The 18,878-nt window shown below is 39.6% G+C and overlaps 1 protein-coding gene across 4 annotated transcripts in view; it reads right to left on the bottom strand.

The window, feature by feature from the left end:
* The window catches only part of glra1 (glycine receptor, alpha 1), a 69,333-nt gene extending 64,481 nt beyond the window's left edge, over positions 1-4,852 (bottom strand). For all 4 annotated transcript variants that reach the window (XM_077533013.1, XM_077533014.1, XM_077533016.1 and 1 more), the window contains exon 1: positions 4,119-4,852. In XM_077533013.1, the coding sequence (XP_077389139.1) occupies positions 4,119-4,189 (71 nt within the window). In that variant the 5' untranslated portion in view covers positions 4,190-4,852. The remainder of the gene's footprint in view (positions 1-4,118) is intronic.
* Between the last annotated feature and the right edge of the window lie 14,026 nt (positions 4,853-18,878).

Genomic DNA, 18,878 nt, shown 5'->3' with positions numbered 1-18,878 from the left:
GTCGTGTGGGGGTCGTTGTGTCGAGACGAGGCCAATTAGGAAGTGGAGGTCTTCAGAGGAACATAATGAGCAACACTTAGCGCTAACGATCGCAGGACGGCCTCGGCGCATGCCTTCCTCTCGCTCGCCACCCGCGCATTACGCACACACACACACACGCGCGGCCAGTTTGTTCTCGACGCCATTGATCCGGAATAATCACAGCAAGCGCAACTTTGATCATGAGAGCGGGAGAAAGAGGAAAGCGACGGCTGAGGAGGATCGCTCGGCTTCTCGCAAAACTGTCCTGGCTCGGACTCTGTTTGAGTTTAGCGTCCGTTGCATCACGTTTACACGCACAAAAATTCTAGAAAAAAATTGTTTTCCGCCTCTGTTTGGAGCCCCTCGTCGATCGATCGGTTGATGTTTTGTTGCACACTTTTTGTCAACTTAACTTTATTGTGGGAATGCTGAAGCATTCCCACATGTGTTATTGTGATTTTTATTCTCCACACTTTTTTGACGCATAATAACTCCCACATAATGCTTCCGATTTACACCGTTCAAATTTCAACTTGCTTAAAAAATTCACGCCTCCTGGGGTATTTATCGCCTGATTCCACATTACTTACAGTGTTTGCACAATTTAACGTTTAATATCAACTTTTCCCCATTCATTTTCAATGAGACAGACATTGAACTTTTTCTAAGTATCACTTTCCACGCCTACTTCCATACACAGAACTTATCATCATTAACAGGTGTCTGATACTGCTCAGAGGCACAGTTGGTAAAGTGCATTGTCCAGTAACCAAGAAGTCATCATTTCATAATTTATCTCTCAATTTACTTCATATGCATTCCACATGCATTCAAAATCTTAGCATTCAACTTTCAGCATTCCCACACAATTTCTCCAGAAATTGCATTTAGTTTAGTTTTTTTAAGCACTTTAAAACAAGCACTGCTGTATACAAAGTGGTGTACAAGAATCAGAAATCGGTCAGCCAGGAAAAAAAATTAGTAAAACAAGAACAAAACAAATATTGTAAGTAAGTATACAAGTGAATACAATTGACATTAATAAATCCATAACAAGAAGTAGGTAAGTGAAAGAATTTCTGTATGTTTGAGATCATCGGCATGTTCGACGGGCTGTCCCAAAAGTCCCGCTTACATGTCGACACTCTCTTTCTCCAATTTTTGCTTCAGGTATCGGACGTGAGGCCATCAGCGTCAGCAACTCAGGCTGGCTCGTTTTTTGGGTTTTTTTTTCCTTCCAAGTACGTCGTGGCTCAGCAGTTGAAATTCATTAAAAAAAAACAAACAAAAAAAACACAGGAGTTGAGGACTGAAGTGAAAGATCTGTTCAACTGCCCTTCTCGCTAATCATGTTGCACAATTTTGCTCCAATTATTTGGACAATTAATTGATCATGTTTGGTCAACTTGGAGAATTTAGTGGTGGCGATTGCCAGATGAAATTTGTCAGCCAATCGGAGAAGGGCTCACTGGAGGAGCAGACCAAATCCAGGAAATATATTGAGAAATAATCAAATTGATTTAGCAGCTGCAACGATTAATCGACAACTAATTGATTATGAGCTTCATCAATAATTTTTTTCTACACTAAACTAATTGTTTAGAGAACTTGTTGAGCTTAAAATTGCCTAAAACATCCCATTCCAGCTTTTCACCGGTGAATCTTTTCCGATTTCTTTCGTCCTCCCTGAGAGAATACTGATCATCTTTGTGATGAATCCAAATAAAACATCAATGATTAACTTTTTTGCAGATTTTTTTGGTGTTACAGAGTAAATTAGGAATGGAATCTGAATTTATTTATTTAACTCGATTAATCGGTGATTCAAAAAGATATAGTTGCAGCCCTACAAATATCCTTTTTTTTATCACAAGAAAACGATCCCCAAAACAGAAAAAAAAAAAAAAAAATGACTCCAGCGCTTCATCATCCCAGTCCCAAACGTTCAGGACATATTTTAGAAATAAAAACGATGACATCAAAACATTCTTGCTATTTACCTCAAATCTTATGCATTTGTAACCTTTTGAATGGATCAAGACATTTTACCGCGCACATTTGAAAGACATTCAATATGAAATCATACTTCATCATATTATGTTGGGATGTGTGAGTACCGATACCAGGTATTGTATTGAACTGATACCACGTAGGAACTAGAATTGAGAAATCAAATAAATAAAATAGAATAGAAAATTGCCATTCATTTCATGCAATTTGAAGTAAACATTTTATTTGGAATTTTATGCTTTAAAAGTACCCAAGGTATCGTTACTTAGTAATGGGTAGGAGTGTGACGATATCGCGATAAATCTTGATACTTTTGTCTCCCAATAGATTATCGATACACCTATGCAAGTATCGCCATATATGTAGTTCATATACAGCCACTGTAACGGCTCCATTGTTCATGACTTAACGAGCAATAACTTGGTGGGCCACTAGGGGGAGCGCCTTATAAGAGTGTCAGGGAAATGGATGCAAGTCTTCAGGTGAAGAAGACTCATCAGTGCTCTTTGACTTGTGGAAGACATTTATCTGGCTCACTTTTACATACATTTCTAAGAAAAATGTGGATTATATCTTCAAATTTAAACATTTGAAAACATATTTTATGTTTGGACTTTTTGAAGCAGACAATTAGTGAAAAATAAAGCAAGCTAAAAGGATTCGTTCCAGTGTTTGTATTTGAAGCCAGCGCTGATGTAATGATAGCCGCCACCCCGCTCGGCCTTCACGGGTCAGTCCTGAGCGACCTCGCTTATTCGGCGTCTGTGACATCATCGTCCATCGCTCGGCTACATCTCGGCGGCGAGCAAAAGTGACAAGCGGCAAACGCGCCGTGTTCGGCCATGTTTTTTTTGTTTTTTTTGGAATGGGGTTGTACCTGCTTGTGAATGTCACATGACCAAATCCAGAAAACAGATGAGCTGTGATTGCTCGTTATTTTGGCCCGTCAAGGGTACTGTGATGTCATTTTCAGTCGACGTCAAAGTGACAAAATGGCCGCCCTCGTGATATGGATCAAGTCGGGTGCATTTTGGATGCTTCATTCATATTCCACAATTATTATTTTTTTTCCCAAAACATAACATCAAATTGCAAAAAAAATGTTTGAATCAGACATGGTTAGTGCTGCTGCTTCGGAAATTTCCCATCAAGCCACATAGCAGTCGTGTTCCCGTCCTGTCCGTCCCCCTTCTCCGACCCAAAATGTCCGCGGGGGACGATGGGACGAAGGGGGGCGGTTGTAAGATGATGACTGGGTCAGAGGCCGTCATGAGGAAACGCGTCTGCGGGTGGGTGAGGAACGACTGCATGTGACCTCAAAAACACACAACAGGACCAAGACCAGGAACAAAATACAAAACCAGAACCAGCAATAAAACCGCCACAAATACGACGACAAGAAATAAGACCAAAAGCACAACCAGGACTATTAGAACTGCACTGAAGCCAGGACATGGACTCAAAACAAAACCACAAATAGGACAAAGGCAAGGCGGTCGGGGAACACCCTGGAATGGTCGCCAGACAATGTCAAGCCAAAAGAAAGGACTGGTCGCCAGTCTGTCAGGACACATATGTACAAAAAAAATGACTGGCTGCCAGGCAACCTCAAACAAAGCACAGACTAACAAAATGAATGGTCGCCAGTCAATTTCAAGTAAAAAAACGACTGGTCGTCAGTCTGTCAAGGCACATATGGTCAAACGATAGAGTGGTCACCAGACAATGTCAAACCAAGCATTAGACAAACAAAATGAATGGTCGCCAGTCAATGTCAGGCTGAAAACAGTGCCAAAAAATGATTGGTCGCTGGATGAAGCAGTCACATCCGGCCAAACGCAGACCGCTCGTCAGACCGTCCAATTCACAAATCAATTTGTTTGCAAGATTTGAACCCGGAACCTGTAGATTGCGAGGCAGACCCGCCATCCACTTTGGACCGCGCTGCCTCCATCAAGTGCCAAATTTGGAATGGTCACGTCCAAACAAGGCCTCTCATTGGTCGAGCAAGTTGCGTCCACTGCTGCTCCCAATCGCTGCCCCCCCACCCCCCAATCCCAAACAAGTGTCCATTTTGTGGTCCTTACCTGAAGAAGACGAGCGTCTCCCACAAGTAGATGCTGAGCGCGTTCAAGCGGCACATTTTGGACAGTCTCATTTTCTTTTTTGGTGTGGGAGGGAGGGGGGGGGGGTCAAGTGAGGGGAGTAGGGGGGCCTCCAAGGTGAGTTGGGAATCTGGGGGGTGGGGTGGGGGTGGGGGGGTCAGGGACGGGTTTGGGGCGGGGAGGGGGGTCCGTCAGACCTCTGCGGCCATGCGATCACACCTGTGTCCTCTCCGGGGAAAAGGGGGGTCGGTGAGGTGGTAAGGGGGCGTTTGGGTTGAGGTGGGGGGGCTCCAGAGTGGGATTAGAGGAGGAAAAGGAGGATGAGGAAGATGAGGATGAGGAATTCCACCTGCTTACAGATCCTCACAGCTGGCAGGAAAACGAGCCCATATTCCTTCCTTGTCCGGCAAAAGTGTTAATCCAAGTGAGAGACGGAGAGCGCCCCGCCCCCCCACCACCACCAACCCCCCCGCCCTCTCCCCCCGCTGGTCGTCGGCGCCGGGCACACGCACGCTCAGGGGCGCGCGCGCTCGTCAGCCATGCCGTGTTTGACGCCACTCGGCGGCGGACGCCTCCTCGGTGCGCGTCGCGCCGCGTCTGCCGCTTTCCGTGCGCGTCCGCGTCCGAGACAAAGTTGAAGGCGAGCGAGCGAGCGCGGCGCCTGTGCCCGTCACACGTCACGTCAGGTGGGACGCCGCGGCCGCGTGTGATGCTCGTGCTGCAGTCATTTAGCAAACTAAAGCCCCGGCCCCGCCCCCGAGTCTCGACACGCCCAACAGCGCCAGACATTGGCCCGCCAGGCCTGAGCATGCTCGCTGCTGATTGGCCAACGCAAGCGTCAGTCGGCCAACGACACCGTGAGGGGCGTGACGTCATCAAGTTCACTTTGACGTAGCGGGAGAATTTAATTATATATATATATATATATATGTATATATATATATATATATATATATATATATATATATATATATATATATATACATATATATATATATATATATATATATATATATTTAATTCCACTTGGCGACATTTGATTCTAAAACAACAGAAAAAAAAGGTGAAAATGTATTATTAATATTTTTTTCTGCGCATTTACAACAAACCAATTCAACAATTACTGAATGCGATTAATTAATTAAAAAAGAATAAACATGGCTAATAATAATAATTATTATTCTTAGGGATGTTCGATACCACTTTTTTTCAGACCAATACCGATACCGATACTCAGACCCTCAGTACTCACCAAAACCGATACCAACTGCCGATACCAGTAGTACATTTTGACAAATAAAAAAAATCACTAAAAGATATTTTTAAACAAATATATTTCCTTTAATTTTGACAAAAAAAAAGCACAGTCAATCTTCAATAGTCTTAATGCTCAAAATAAAACACAAAATGCTCTTTTAGTTTAAGATTCACAATTTTGAAGTATTTCCAAACCGGTGAAGTTTTGGTGAAAAACTGCAGCAAGCTAGCGCCAGTTACAGGCAAGGAGGACTTAACATCTTGTCCCTCTGCCATCGGTCGCTTGTACTCGTCTGCATCACGAGTACTCGAGTACTTGTGGGGACGGGTCTCGAATAAGCTTCGGCTTCTACCCGTCAGCCCTTCTTTCGGATGTCAATGTTGCAAATGATGTGATGTGATTGATGTAAACTGTAAAGTGTCCGAAAGGAAAAAATGAATAAACTAAACCAACTTGAAAAAGGCTGGTATAGGTATAGCTATATTATTATTATTATTTCAAATCATGTCCTGCTTTTTTCAACAAAGTCCACAAACAACAAATAATAACTGTTAAATTATTTAGTTCAATTAATAATAATAATAATAATAATAATAATAATATAATAATAATAAAATAACAAATAACTATTGTTAAATTATTTATTTAAATTAATAATAATAATAATAATAATAATAATATTATTATTATTATTATTATTATTATTATAAATTTAACAATCAAGTAATTTATGGACTTTCTTGAAAAAAATATAAAAATAACTATTATTATTATTATTGTTATTATTATTATTATTATTATTATTATCATAATAATGAATTTAACAAAAAACAGGGCATGATTTGAAGCAGTCAGTTCCAGATTTGCTCAGAAACATCTGTCAGAAAATGAGCAACAACGCTGATCATTGTTTTTCAAAGTAAAAGCTGATTTTTTACTTTTTATGTGAAAATGTCTTATTTTGAAAAACACAAATAATCTGCAGGATATTTGTGCATATCAAGCACAAAAGTAGAAACACACCACTCGTGTGTAAAAAGGACAAACAAACAAGCAAAATTGAGAGTTGTCGTAGAACTGAAATACAACGATGCAACGATACAACGATGAATCGGTATTTGGACCCACCGTAGCAGATTTTCAATGTATTCCCTGCCGACAAAAAAGCACACAAGCCGCAATGTTAGCCGCTATGTGTTAGCGCAGTTAGCGCGAAGGCGTCATGGCCGCCACACGCTTCACGTCGGCTTCATTTAGCCCGACTTAACGAATCCCTCGCTTTGACGCTATACGAGAGGCGCCATTTTCACCGTCGGTAACATTTTGGTGTGGGCGCGGCAGCGCAAGAGGGCGGGGCTTGGCTCACCTGCCGCAAGGAGAACGATAGAGAAAAAAAAAAGAAAGAAGCGTTGCAGTCAATTGAGCAAAAGGCGCTCTGTCACTTTTCATTTTCTTCAAGCTGCAAAAACCAAACGTGACCTTTACTGCAGCGCACGCGTGTGTGCGTGAGTGAGTGTGCGTGCACATTCACCGTCAACCCTCAGCAGACATTGACGTCATGACTCAGCGGACACTTCATTAGGCACCAATAAAAAAAATCAGAAAAGCAAAATGCAAAAACAAGAACATTAGGACGAGCAACTATGGAGAGAAATTTGTGTCTTTATTTTCAATCAAACAAAAAAGGAATTTGCAATAAAAAAAAAAATTTCAATCAAACAAAAAGGGGATTTGCAATCAAAAAAAAATTTCAATCAAACAAAAAGGGGATTTGCAACCTCAAATAAATTTTAATCAAACAAAAAAGGGTTTTCATATAAAATAAAAATTTGCAAACAAAAAAAAAACATTTCAAACATGGATTTGTATTTTAATAAAATCTTTTGCAAACATTTTTTTCGTTTTGTTTGCGAATCTGTTTTTTGGTTGCGAATCTGTTTTTTGGTTGCGAATCTGTTTTTTGATTGAAACCTGTTTTTTGGTTGTGAATCTTTTTCTGTGTTGTGTGGGCGGGGTCCTCCGTTCAACCGATGATAGAAGCCTTGTCATTGGTCAGCTTGGAAGCCGCTGCGACAACTTTCATTGGTCAGATAGGAATGGGGGTGTGACAATGTTCGTCTAACTATTTCCTGGTTCATTTTGTCCAGTCGCCGCCAGCATCGAGGTAAATATGACACCCCCCCCCCACTTCTAGTTTTCCGTTTTGTTTATCTGACATTTATCTAAAAGCAACCCTTGATCTATCGTTTATCCGGTGATTTGTTCTAACCATTACAATTAACGTAATCACTCACTCAGCATTGCTTAGCCATGTTAGCTAGCTAGGTAACTGATGGTCCGATACATGAGTCAGTCATGAAGCTATGTTGTTGGCAGTCAAAACACAAATATACGGCTAATTTGGGATAGCTGTTAGGATGAAGTTTTTTTTTTTTTTTTTATACTCATAAAGAAACCTTTGCATTTGTTTCACATACAGGCAGGGCTGGGAATCGAATTTATTTACACTAGCTGCTTCCCCTTAATTTTGGATGTTTGAAGTAGAGATTAAATTCGTGATAATTCTGTGATTATTATTTATTGGTCCTGGTTGTTTACTGTACGAGTCAGATTGAAACAGAAGGGGAATCTGAGTTGTAGGTGTACTTTTGCAATTACACTGACTAGATTTTTTCTTTTAGAGTGCGAGCAGACCAAGGGGTAGAAAATGTAGACATAGCGAGATGCATGTTTACTGTAAGAGGAGCAGGCCAAGGTAGTTTTATTGCTGGTAAAAGCGTACATAACCAGAGGAAAAAACTTTATATGAGTAAAAGTTCTTGGAGTTACTGTAGCTTTCATAAATGTATTTGATATTACAGATCCAGCAAGCTGAAGAGACACTACCCTTGGACCATCACGGTGAACACGGGATCGTTATACCTGACATCCACTGTCGTTTACCTGAGGAAAGACTTGTTGCTTTACGGCAAATCAATCCAAACAAGGAGTCCTTGAGTTTTGGTCGCGTCATTTATTTGCAGACTCTCAATGCTGCTTCTAGTGCTAGTGTCTCGCGGCCCAAAGGGTCATTTAAATTTATGTAAAAAATGAAAATAAATTCCTGTGTAAAACAGTTTGACTTTTATTTCATAAAAAAAAGCATGCATATGAGCTAACAACCAGTCAATTATTCAGCATTTTATACAGACATTTTTCTCAAGAAATGATTGGCCTGCCAACAAGAAATCAAGAAAGCTCAGAAAATGAACTGTTAAACTTAAAACAAACATTTTGGTAGGAACAGCCTGTAATTACTCAAAAAAATGAAATGGATGTGATTTTTTTTTTTTTTTGCCCTTTCAATTACACTGTGTCAAATCTGGCATCAAAGGTGATAGCAGTCAGTAGATGTGATTTAAAGGAATGGTAATCACTCATATGAGCAGTTGGAAATGTAATGGTGTTTGTGCAGGGGGTAACATAATGTGTGACCTGGCATTTGTACCTCACAATTGTGGTCAAAGTTTATTGATATTTTAAATTGCTCTCTGTCTGACATAAGCAGGTGCTTGTGGCCCTGCTCAGTTATCCACAGCATCACCTCATGAAGAGAGGTGACCAACCACCAACTTCATCTTCTGCATCTAAAAAGTAAAGAAAAGTGTGCTTGAATTAAGTACCAAACATGTAAAAAAAAAAAAATTCTGACAAAGTTATGTTTGACACATGTTTTGAACATTATTGAAACAGGAAAACTACAATGAAACAATCACAGGAACTAAATGTATTTATATTACGTAATCTCAGTCACTTCCTCTGTATTTCAAACACCCAAGACATAATAAATGTAGCAGAGGCTACTTATTTCAATGACCAGAACTTCTCATAAGTGATTAATAATTAGCATTTTATTAATGTAATGATGTAATGTAATAAAATAATCAGGAATAAGCATAATAACAGCTATCTCAGCAGGCCGTTTATTTGGGCCGTTTCTCGTACCAACAAAACATCACGATTCATGACTAGACTAACCAAAATCAAACGTTTACGTGGCCTGGATCCTAGTAGTAGCAGTGTCACCGCTTTGACGGTGCATGAGTTCCCCCTCTTTTTCAACCTGACTCGTACAGTAAACAACCAGGACCAATAAATAATAATCACAGAATTATCACGAATTTAATCTCTACTTCAAACATCCAAGATTTAGGGGAAGCAGCTAGTGTAAATAAATTCGATTCCCAGCCCTGCCTGTATGTGAAACAAATGTATGTATGTATGTATCATGTATCGGACCATCAGTTACCTAGCTAGCTAACATGGCTAAGCAATGCTGAGTGAGTGATTACGTTAATTGTAATGATTAGAACAAATCACCGGATAAACGATAGATCAAGGGTTGCTTTTAGATAAATGTCAGATAAACAATACGGAAAACTAGAAGTGGGGGGGGGTTATATTTACCTCGATGCTGGCGGCGACTGGACAAAATGAACCAGGAAATAGTCAGACGAACATTGTCACACCCCCATTCCTATCTGACCAATGAAAGTTGTCGCAGCGGCTTCCAAGCTGACCAATGACAAGGCTTCTATCATCGGTTGAACGGAGGACCCCGCCCACACAACACAGAAAAAGATTCGCAACCAAAAAACAAGTTTCAATCAAAAAACAGATTCGCAACCAAAAAACAGATTCGCAACCAAAAAACAGATTCGCAACCAAAAAACAGATTCGCAAACAAAACGAAAAAAATGTTTGCAAAAGATTTTATTAAAATACAAATCCATGTTTGAAATGTTTTTTTTTGTTTGCAAATATTTATTTTATATGAAAACCCTTTTTTGTTTGATTAAAATTTATTTGAGGTTGCAAATCCCCTTTTTGTTTGATTGAATTTTTTTTTTTATTGCAAATCCCCTTTTTGTTTGATTGAAATTTTTTTTTGATTGCAAATTCCTTTTTTGTTTGATTGAAAATAAAGACACAAATTTCTCTCCATAAGCAACCGGGCAACAATTCATCGATTTATCAACAATTAATTCATCAGCAAATTCATTGTTTAGCTTCCAATTGTTTCAGCCGCTCAACATTTTTATATCACAATAATATATAAAATAAATAATAAATAAATAAATAAATAACATTAAATAATATATAATATAAATAAATAAATAAAACAATAATACAATAAATAAATATATATGAAAAATAATAACTAAAATAAATACAAATAAATAACATATAATATAAATAAACAAATAATAAAAATAAATAACAAATTAAAATAAATACTATATAATATAAATACATTAATAAAAAAATTTAAACTATATAATATAAATAAATAAAATAAATGAACAAATAAAAAATAATATATATAAATAAATTACTAAATAAAATAAATATAAAAATAGATAAAAATAAATAATATATAATAAATACATAAATAAATAAACAAATAATACAAATAAATAATAAAAATAAATAATAATATATAATATAAACTGCGATTGGCTGGCAACCTGTTCAGGGTGTACCCAGCCTACTGCCTGAAGCCAGCTGGGATAGGCTCCAGTACTCCCGTGACCCTTGTGAGGAGTACGTGGTTAAGAAAATGGATTGATGGATATAATATAAATGAATAAAATAAAACAACAAAATAAATAAAATAAAACCAATTTGTGTTTTCCTCCTCGATAGCAGACTGAGATGTGGGTCGGGTTTGGCTGGGACAAACAGGAAGTGTGTTCTGAGTGAACTTCCTGTCTGTGTGACTGCGAGCTCAGCATGTGGACAACCATGACCCAATCGTTTGATTGACTGTGATCAATGTCCAACGAGCGACTCAGCGAACAATTGGTACTCGCGGAAGCTGAAGGTGCCGAGAGGCCGGCTCATAACGCCGACACGGGTAAGGTCTCAAGGTCAAACACTGGCAGGTGCAAGGTCGCCGGTTGCATGGCGGGAGAAGAGAGACAGCTTTTAATCCCAGATAACAGCTCGCTTGAAAGGAGCCAAAGGAAAACTATTAGCGGGCGGTACGCGCACGCGCGCCCACACGCGCGCCCACACGCACACACTTGCAGGTAATTGGATGGAGAGCGGCGGTGCAGGACGCCGACGACCTCCAGACGTACAATGATGGCGCTCATGAATAAAAGAGCGACCGTTAGAAGACATCCTCAGTCAGAGGGAGCGAGGGAAAGAAATATTTATTTAGATGCACAACAGGTTAAAAAAAAAAAAGTTAAACAAGGTGTTGGGAAAGGAGGACTGATTGTTTGGCCACCTTCTTGCTTAGCGACGACATCAAGGTGTTCATTCAAGATGGAAAATTCTCTTACTTGTCAATTTTTTGAAGCAAGCAACAAAAAAAAAAACACACGTTATATATATATGTATATATAATTTTTCAAAGAAAACAACATCAAGTGCAAGAGGTCATTTTGTGCATTTTTCCCCCCTAAAAATCAACTCTGTCCAAATATGAATACTCTTAAGGTGCTGTGTTTGTCCTGTATATCAGTCCAAATCGGAAAAATAAATAAATAAATAAATAAATAAATAAATAAATAAATACATAAGGATCTGGCCTACTAGTGTTGTAGTTTGGGACAGTTGAAGAAAGCACAATTAAGCCACGTCTGCCATCTACTGGTGAATGGTGATATTGCAACTTCCAAATACATTTGGTGATTTGGCAACCGCACAATTGCAAAGACACTGATTACTGATACCCCGCATAATTTCTGGCCATTCTTCATTAAAAAAAAAAAAAAACATACTTTGAATGTTTGTCAGCATTTTTTTTTTTAAGAATTTGTTCTGATCTGGGTGATAATTCACAAAAGTTGAATTGAGTCAACTGTTCTTTTTTTTTCTCTTTTGAGAAAACGTTTGAATATGGAACAAAGAGACATTTTGAATGTCTTTTATTCCTGCGTAAATTAACACAAATTGGCTTGTGATCAGATCGTCATTTCATTTTTTTCTGTAATCAAAAGTGGAAAATGAAGAAAACAAAAAAAAAACCAGCTGTGAGAAGAAGCATCAAATTGGACAGAAAGGGAAGCAAACAACAACTTTTAATTCACTGACTTTGCCGACGAAAACCAAAATATTTCGTTGGCGTGAAATGCAAAGCGGGCGTGTCAATCTCATTTTGTTGCTTTTCATGCGGAAAGTGAGAGAAGAAGAAGAAGAACGAAGAAGAAAAAAGAAGAAGAAGAAAAGTAGAAGTTTTTTTGTATTAACAAATTAAGCTTACAGGCTTACAGAAAAATTGAAACATACAACTGAGTGATACAAAAAAAAAGTGAAAACCAACAACATAAACACATCATAGTACAATGGGGTCAAACAAAAAGAGAAGAAGAAGAGGAAGATGAAATGAAGAAGAAAAAGAAGAAGAAGTGGAAGATGAAGAGGAAGAAGAAGAACAAGAAGAAGAAAAGAAAGAAGAAATGAAGAAGAAGAAAGAAGCAATAGAAGAAGAAAAAAAGAGGAAGAAAGAAGAAAGAAGAAATGAAGACGAAAAAAGAAGAGGAAGAAAGAGGAACAAAGAAGAAGTAGAAGAAGAAGAGAGAAGAGGAAGAAGAAGAAAGAAAAAGAGGAAGAAAGAAAAACAAAGGAAGAAGTAGTAGAAGAAGAAAGAAGAGGAAGAAGTGCTGAATTGTTGTTGTTTGTGTTTGTTGAAGGTCGGCCCCAGGAAAGGAAAAGCGAATCAGCGCAAATGACAGAAGAATGCGAAATGAACTTTGACCTTGTCAAAGCGGTTGTACTGCATGGCGGCGGCGGCGGCGGCGGCCCGGGGCTCGCATGCTAACCTGCTCGCCAGCGCTAACGCCGTACACAAAACACAAAAAAAAGCAACAACAACAAAAAAACAAAGAAAAACAAAAACCAACTGAAATGGGAGCTGCAGAGAGGCTGGTCATGTCATTTTTCATGTTTGAATGGAAAGCGATGCTGCACGTCATTTATTCAGACATAAAAGATTCAATTGTATAACTTGATCATTATTTTGCAATGAATACCTTGAAAAAAGGTTTTGGGTTTTTTTTTGCCTGTTGACTGAAAGTGACATCACATGCTCAGCTTGCAAATGTCACATGACTCAACAGCTCCTTCTTAAAAAATGCACACGGTGGTGAAATCGGGATGTAAACGATATCCAAAAGTCACCATACAATAATTATCACGATATTGTGGGGAGGATGGCAATATTAAAAAGGTCACGATATTGTTAAAAAAAAAAAAAAGCACAATATTGTGCTTTTGTGATGAACACAACATAATTGTAATAATAACTTATGTTTATTACTTATACCTTTATTTTTACTATTCTCCTCTGGATCATTTAATGAAATTTTATTTTATTTTTATATGTATTTATTTTTACATTTATCATGGGTCAAGTTTTATATATTGAAAGGTATTTGTTCAATTAATTTTTAAACAGATTTTACTATTAAATAAACAAAGATGAACATTTACTACCACCCAAACAATTTAATAAATGAAAATGAACAAATTTAAAAAAGAAAAAAAAAGAAAAAAAAAAAGAGCGAGTACAAAAGTACCGATAATTGGTACCATTGAGTACTGGTATCGATTCCCAGGTAGGGAGTATTGGAACAGTACCGGTTGAAATGTGAAAAGGTACCCATCCCTAATATTTTGTCAAGAATGAATTTGATAACTTCAGTATTTTTCGCAAACAATTAAAAACGATTTTTTTCCACTTGCTGTCGACTGAAGATGACATCACCTGTTCTGAGGAAGTCGCTAGCAACCAATCATGGCTCAGTTTGTTGAGCAAGCCCGCAGAAAGCAGAAATGTACCCGAAACCGTAGTTTGCGGAATCAAGGAAGGCGTCCGATGTGATTGCGAGACGGGCGAACACCCGACGCGAGCGTCCGTCCTGCACGTGTGGCTTATGAAAGCAGAAGCCATTGGTGGTGCGTCCCGCCCGCGTTCGTTCGCTCGCTCGCTCGCTCGCTCGCTCGTCTACGTTGTCCCGCCAAAGAAAGCCCAGCTGTGATCCCGCGGGCAGTGCCGACCGGAGATGCACTTGCTCGCTTTTTTTTTTTTTTTTTTTCTGTTTCATACACGGACGCCCCCTCCAAAGAGGGGGGAGGGGGGAAAAAACAACAACAACACAAAAGCTCTTTTTGAGTCATCAAGCAAGCGCACACGTTTGACTTCACGCTTGACGGGAGACGTCCGAGTATTTGCGAGCAGATTTTTTTTGTCATGATGAATATTTGCACATTTGCACCGACGTGTCCCACGCGCAACTTTTTGCACCGCTTTGCTCTGGCATCATACATAAAAGATGGCGGCGCGCATCAGTGAACGCGCTAATGTGGCGCAGCGGGCTAATTGCTAATATTTATTTGATTTGATGTGGTGCACGCTTACATATTCATGTTGTCATCCTTCAACATATTCATGTTGTCATCATTCAACATTTTCATGTTCTAATCCAACATATTGATGTTGTCATTCTTCAATATATTGATGTCATTCTTCAACATTCATGTCGTCGTTCAACATATTCATGTTGTCATTCAGCATATTCATGTCATCGTCCTTCAACATTCATGTTGTCATCCTTCAACATATTCATGTTGTCATCATTCAACATATTCATGTTCTATTCCAACATATTGATGTTGTCATTCTTCAATACATTGATGTCATTCTTCAACATTCATGTCGCCGTTCAACATATTCATGTTGTCATTCAGCATATTCATGTCATCATCCTTCAACATTCATGTTGTCGTTCAACATATTCATGTTGGCATTCAACATATTCATGTCATCCTTCAACATTCATGTTGTCATCCTTCAACACATTCATATTTTACGTTTCAAGTTTTTGACGTACACAATTTCGGAGGAATATTAATATTATGAGAAGACAGCATTTTGAATATTGTGTTTCCGTGACGGTACAAAAAGAAACAATTTTCTCATTGAAAAAACATTTTATTTCTTGAGTAGCATGATCGTAGATAAAACAATCCATATTACCTGACCAATATATCGATAATGGCGGTATCGTCATATCATGAGATCATTGGAACTGGATATCGTATCATATCATGATTTATTTTCCATTTAACGGCCATCAATCGATGGCCATCGATGGTGTCGTTTGTGTTTATTTTCCAGCGCGGGACGTCCTCACCTTGCCCGTATTCGCACGCACGTCGTCCATGAAGCGGATGCGGAGAACGGTGAAGGGGAGTGGTTACGTAACGGCGGCTGTCGACTCGACTAAAGCGGGCCGCCCCCCCTCCCCCTCGCCGCTGGCGGCCATATGTTGCTGCGAGGACGAGCGGCGTCACTTCCACTCGTGTGCGCTGAAGGTAAGGAAAGCTGCGCGGCGTGCGCCCCGGCCGTGACGCTGATGGCGGACGACGGACGAGCCTGGGCGAGGTGGACTCATTAGACGCGGACGCGGCGCCCGGGGGTGTGTGTGTGTGTGTGGGGGGGGTTACAAAACGGGGAAAGCGCTCCCGTCTTGCCGTCGTCACGACAACGGGCGCCGTCATGTCAGAGACGAGGATGACGAGGACGAGGCTCTAAACGATGTTACGCTTCGTCCGCTCGCATGAGTCACGGCGGACGAGAAGCCGTGCGGGTTGACGTGCCGGCGCGTGATGTGCGGGGGGGGGTCAAAGGTCAACTCGCTCCCATGGGGCCAAAGATGGCAGACGCGCTCTTCAAAGGGTGACTATAAGGACGACTTCATCACAAACTCAAATCGGACGACATTGACCAAAAAATATAAATAAAAAACTGTAATATATATATATATATATATATATATATGAGGGGCCTGGAAGGAACCTCGTATGAAAAAAATAGTGTTGAGCATGTATTTAGTGGTGTTGACGTGTATTCATGACGTGGCTTAAAAGCCGAAGAGCGGCTGCCTCGATGGGAGCTTTGCACCTGTCTGCTGGCATCATCACTATTTCCACTCAACGTGCACTTTATTATTTGACGCGCGCACGCACACGCTTGCTCAATGAGTCTGAATTAATTCCATCCGTGCCAATTGGCATCAAGTGGAGAGAACACCTTTCTTTTTCAAACAGTCAAGGATGATGACACCACTTGTCAAAAGGCCTGCCTGACACTTTGCGTTGCTCCGTCAGCGTTAACAGTTGCTACAATAACTAATGACAGTTTTTTTTTTTTTTTTTTTTGGGGGGGGGGGGGGGGGTAATCTTTTCAAAAGAGTTCCCGCAGCATACCGCTCGGCTGTCGTCCTTTATTATCTTCATCATCCATCCGAAAGATGCCAACTCAAACTCAAAAATAAATCAGAAACGAAACGTGACTACTCGCGACCACAAAACAAATATTAGCGCTTTCCACGAGCTCAATTTAGCAGCAGCCATGTTGTCTCACTTTCAGCCAACCAGAAGCTGGGTTGTTGAATCGCTTGGCTTGCGCGTCCAGTGACAATCAAATTTCAATTTCAAATTTGTCAATACACGACACACAAAAAAATAACATGTTGACCTCAAACGTAGTGTTCATTTGTCAACGAAAACTAAGGAAAAATAATTTTGTCAACACACATTTTTTACCATAAAAAGTCATGTTGATTTCCATTTATGCAGTTCTAGCACCCTCTAGTGGCTAGTTTATTAGTGCAGTTTAATTTTCATTAGGGATGTTTTGGCATTCTATGTTTAAAATCTATGTTAATTGTCAAATGAAGGGGAACCTAATTTGCTTGTTGATCAATGTGTGCTTGCATTACCAAGTAAGTGCCTCAATATTGTTATTAGAGATTATAGGTGAAGCTGAATGCTTATGAAGGAATTTGAAGGATAAATGATATGAAAATTACAAAGTAATTAACCATTAATTACTACTAGTAGTAGTAGTAGTAGTAATTATTAAGTGCCGTATTAACTTGTAGTTGAATGATAAATGAATACAAAGAAAACTTGAACTTCAATCTGGTAAAGGTGGGATTCGAACAATCACTTCCTATTTACCAGTGAAAACTCCGCCCCACTAGCTGAAGTCTGGCAGGCAACGAGTCTAACCACTGATGTAACTTGTCTGGTTCAAAATCATAGCTAATAGCATATATATTTTGAAAAATATGATCTGATGCTGAAAATTATCAATGCTGAATGCATTTAATCATCCATCCATCCATCCATCCATCCATTTTCTTGACCACTTATTCTTCACAAGGGTCACGGGGGGTGCTGGAGCCTATCACAGCTGGCTTTGGGCAGTAGGCAGGGTACACCCTGGACTGGTTGCCAGCCAATCGCAGGCGTTTAATCATTTCAGTGTAATTATAATACATTTTCCTGATACAATACTCAGTTGGTTAGCATGTAATCAGATAGCATAAAGGCACTGGATATATTTGCAATGTACAGTCGGAGGTGGGATTCGAACCCACGACCTCCTGGTTGCTGGACAATGTGTGCCACTGAGCAGTATCAGAAAGCTGGTAATGATGAGAAGTTTTATGTATGGAAGTGGGTGTGGAAAGTGGGACTTTGAAAACATTCCCATTGAAATATGAATGGGGAAAAGTTGAATATTTAACGTAAAATAGTTTGAATACTGTAAGTACTGTGAAATCGGACGATATATTCCCAAGATGGTGTCAATTTTTGAAGCAAGTTGAAATTTGCAAATCGGAATTAGTATGTGGGAGTTATTACACGGCAAAAAAGTGTGCTTTCAGCATCCCCACAATCAAACTCTTCTTCTCTTCAATCTTGTAACACAGCGTTGCTCGATATTTACCAGTGTGCGTTACCACACTCTAGTGGATGAAAACGGTAATGTTTTACTATGCAGTAAATCAAACAATGTAAAGTATAGCGACATTAGTTAAACATTAAATATGACTCTAATACGAACGTCATTCCCTTCTCAACCAGGTGCTAATCAATCGTTCAGTGAATTACTTCTTAACTTTAGTTTGATCTGTTTTTCTCTGGCGCGCACGTCTTCTTTGATCCTGGAAGAGGGCACGAAGTAATGGCGTTACGTCAGTTACTTATGTAATTTCCTGCCGGTTCATGAGACCTTTTCCTGTTTCCATCAAAATAAAAGCATCAACTATATTATAATAGCACAACAAAACGAAGTCATTCTGCAATACAAAATGCAAGAACAAAAATAATAGCCGGGTCATTTACAATGAGGTTGACGCTAACTATGATAAAAAATAAAACTAACAAATGTGATTGAAGCTGGACTCAAACTTTAAAAATGAACACAACCCTCAAGCAAAGGAAATGATTTTGGGTTGGGTTCAGGTTGGTTTCACAGCAGTCTGTGTTGTGTTTGAAATAAACGTTGCCAACATGTCTCGCAAGATGAACGTTGACGTATGAGATTGGACAGGCATTTGCGCATTCCATCCATCCAGCACGGTCGCAGCGCTGAGGCGCGGCCGTCCGCGTCCGTGCGGCACCGAGAGGGGAAACACGTC

This window comes from Festucalex cinctus, chromosome 9 (assembly GCF_051991245.1).
Source record: "Festucalex cinctus isolate MCC-2025b chromosome 9, RoL_Fcin_1.0, whole genome shotgun sequence".
Taxonomy (NCBI): domain Eukaryota; kingdom Metazoa; phylum Chordata; class Actinopteri; order Syngnathiformes; family Syngnathidae; genus Festucalex; species Festucalex cinctus.
Note: the sequence above shows the minus strand (reverse complement) of the source record. Positions and strands in the feature narration are given on the sequence as shown.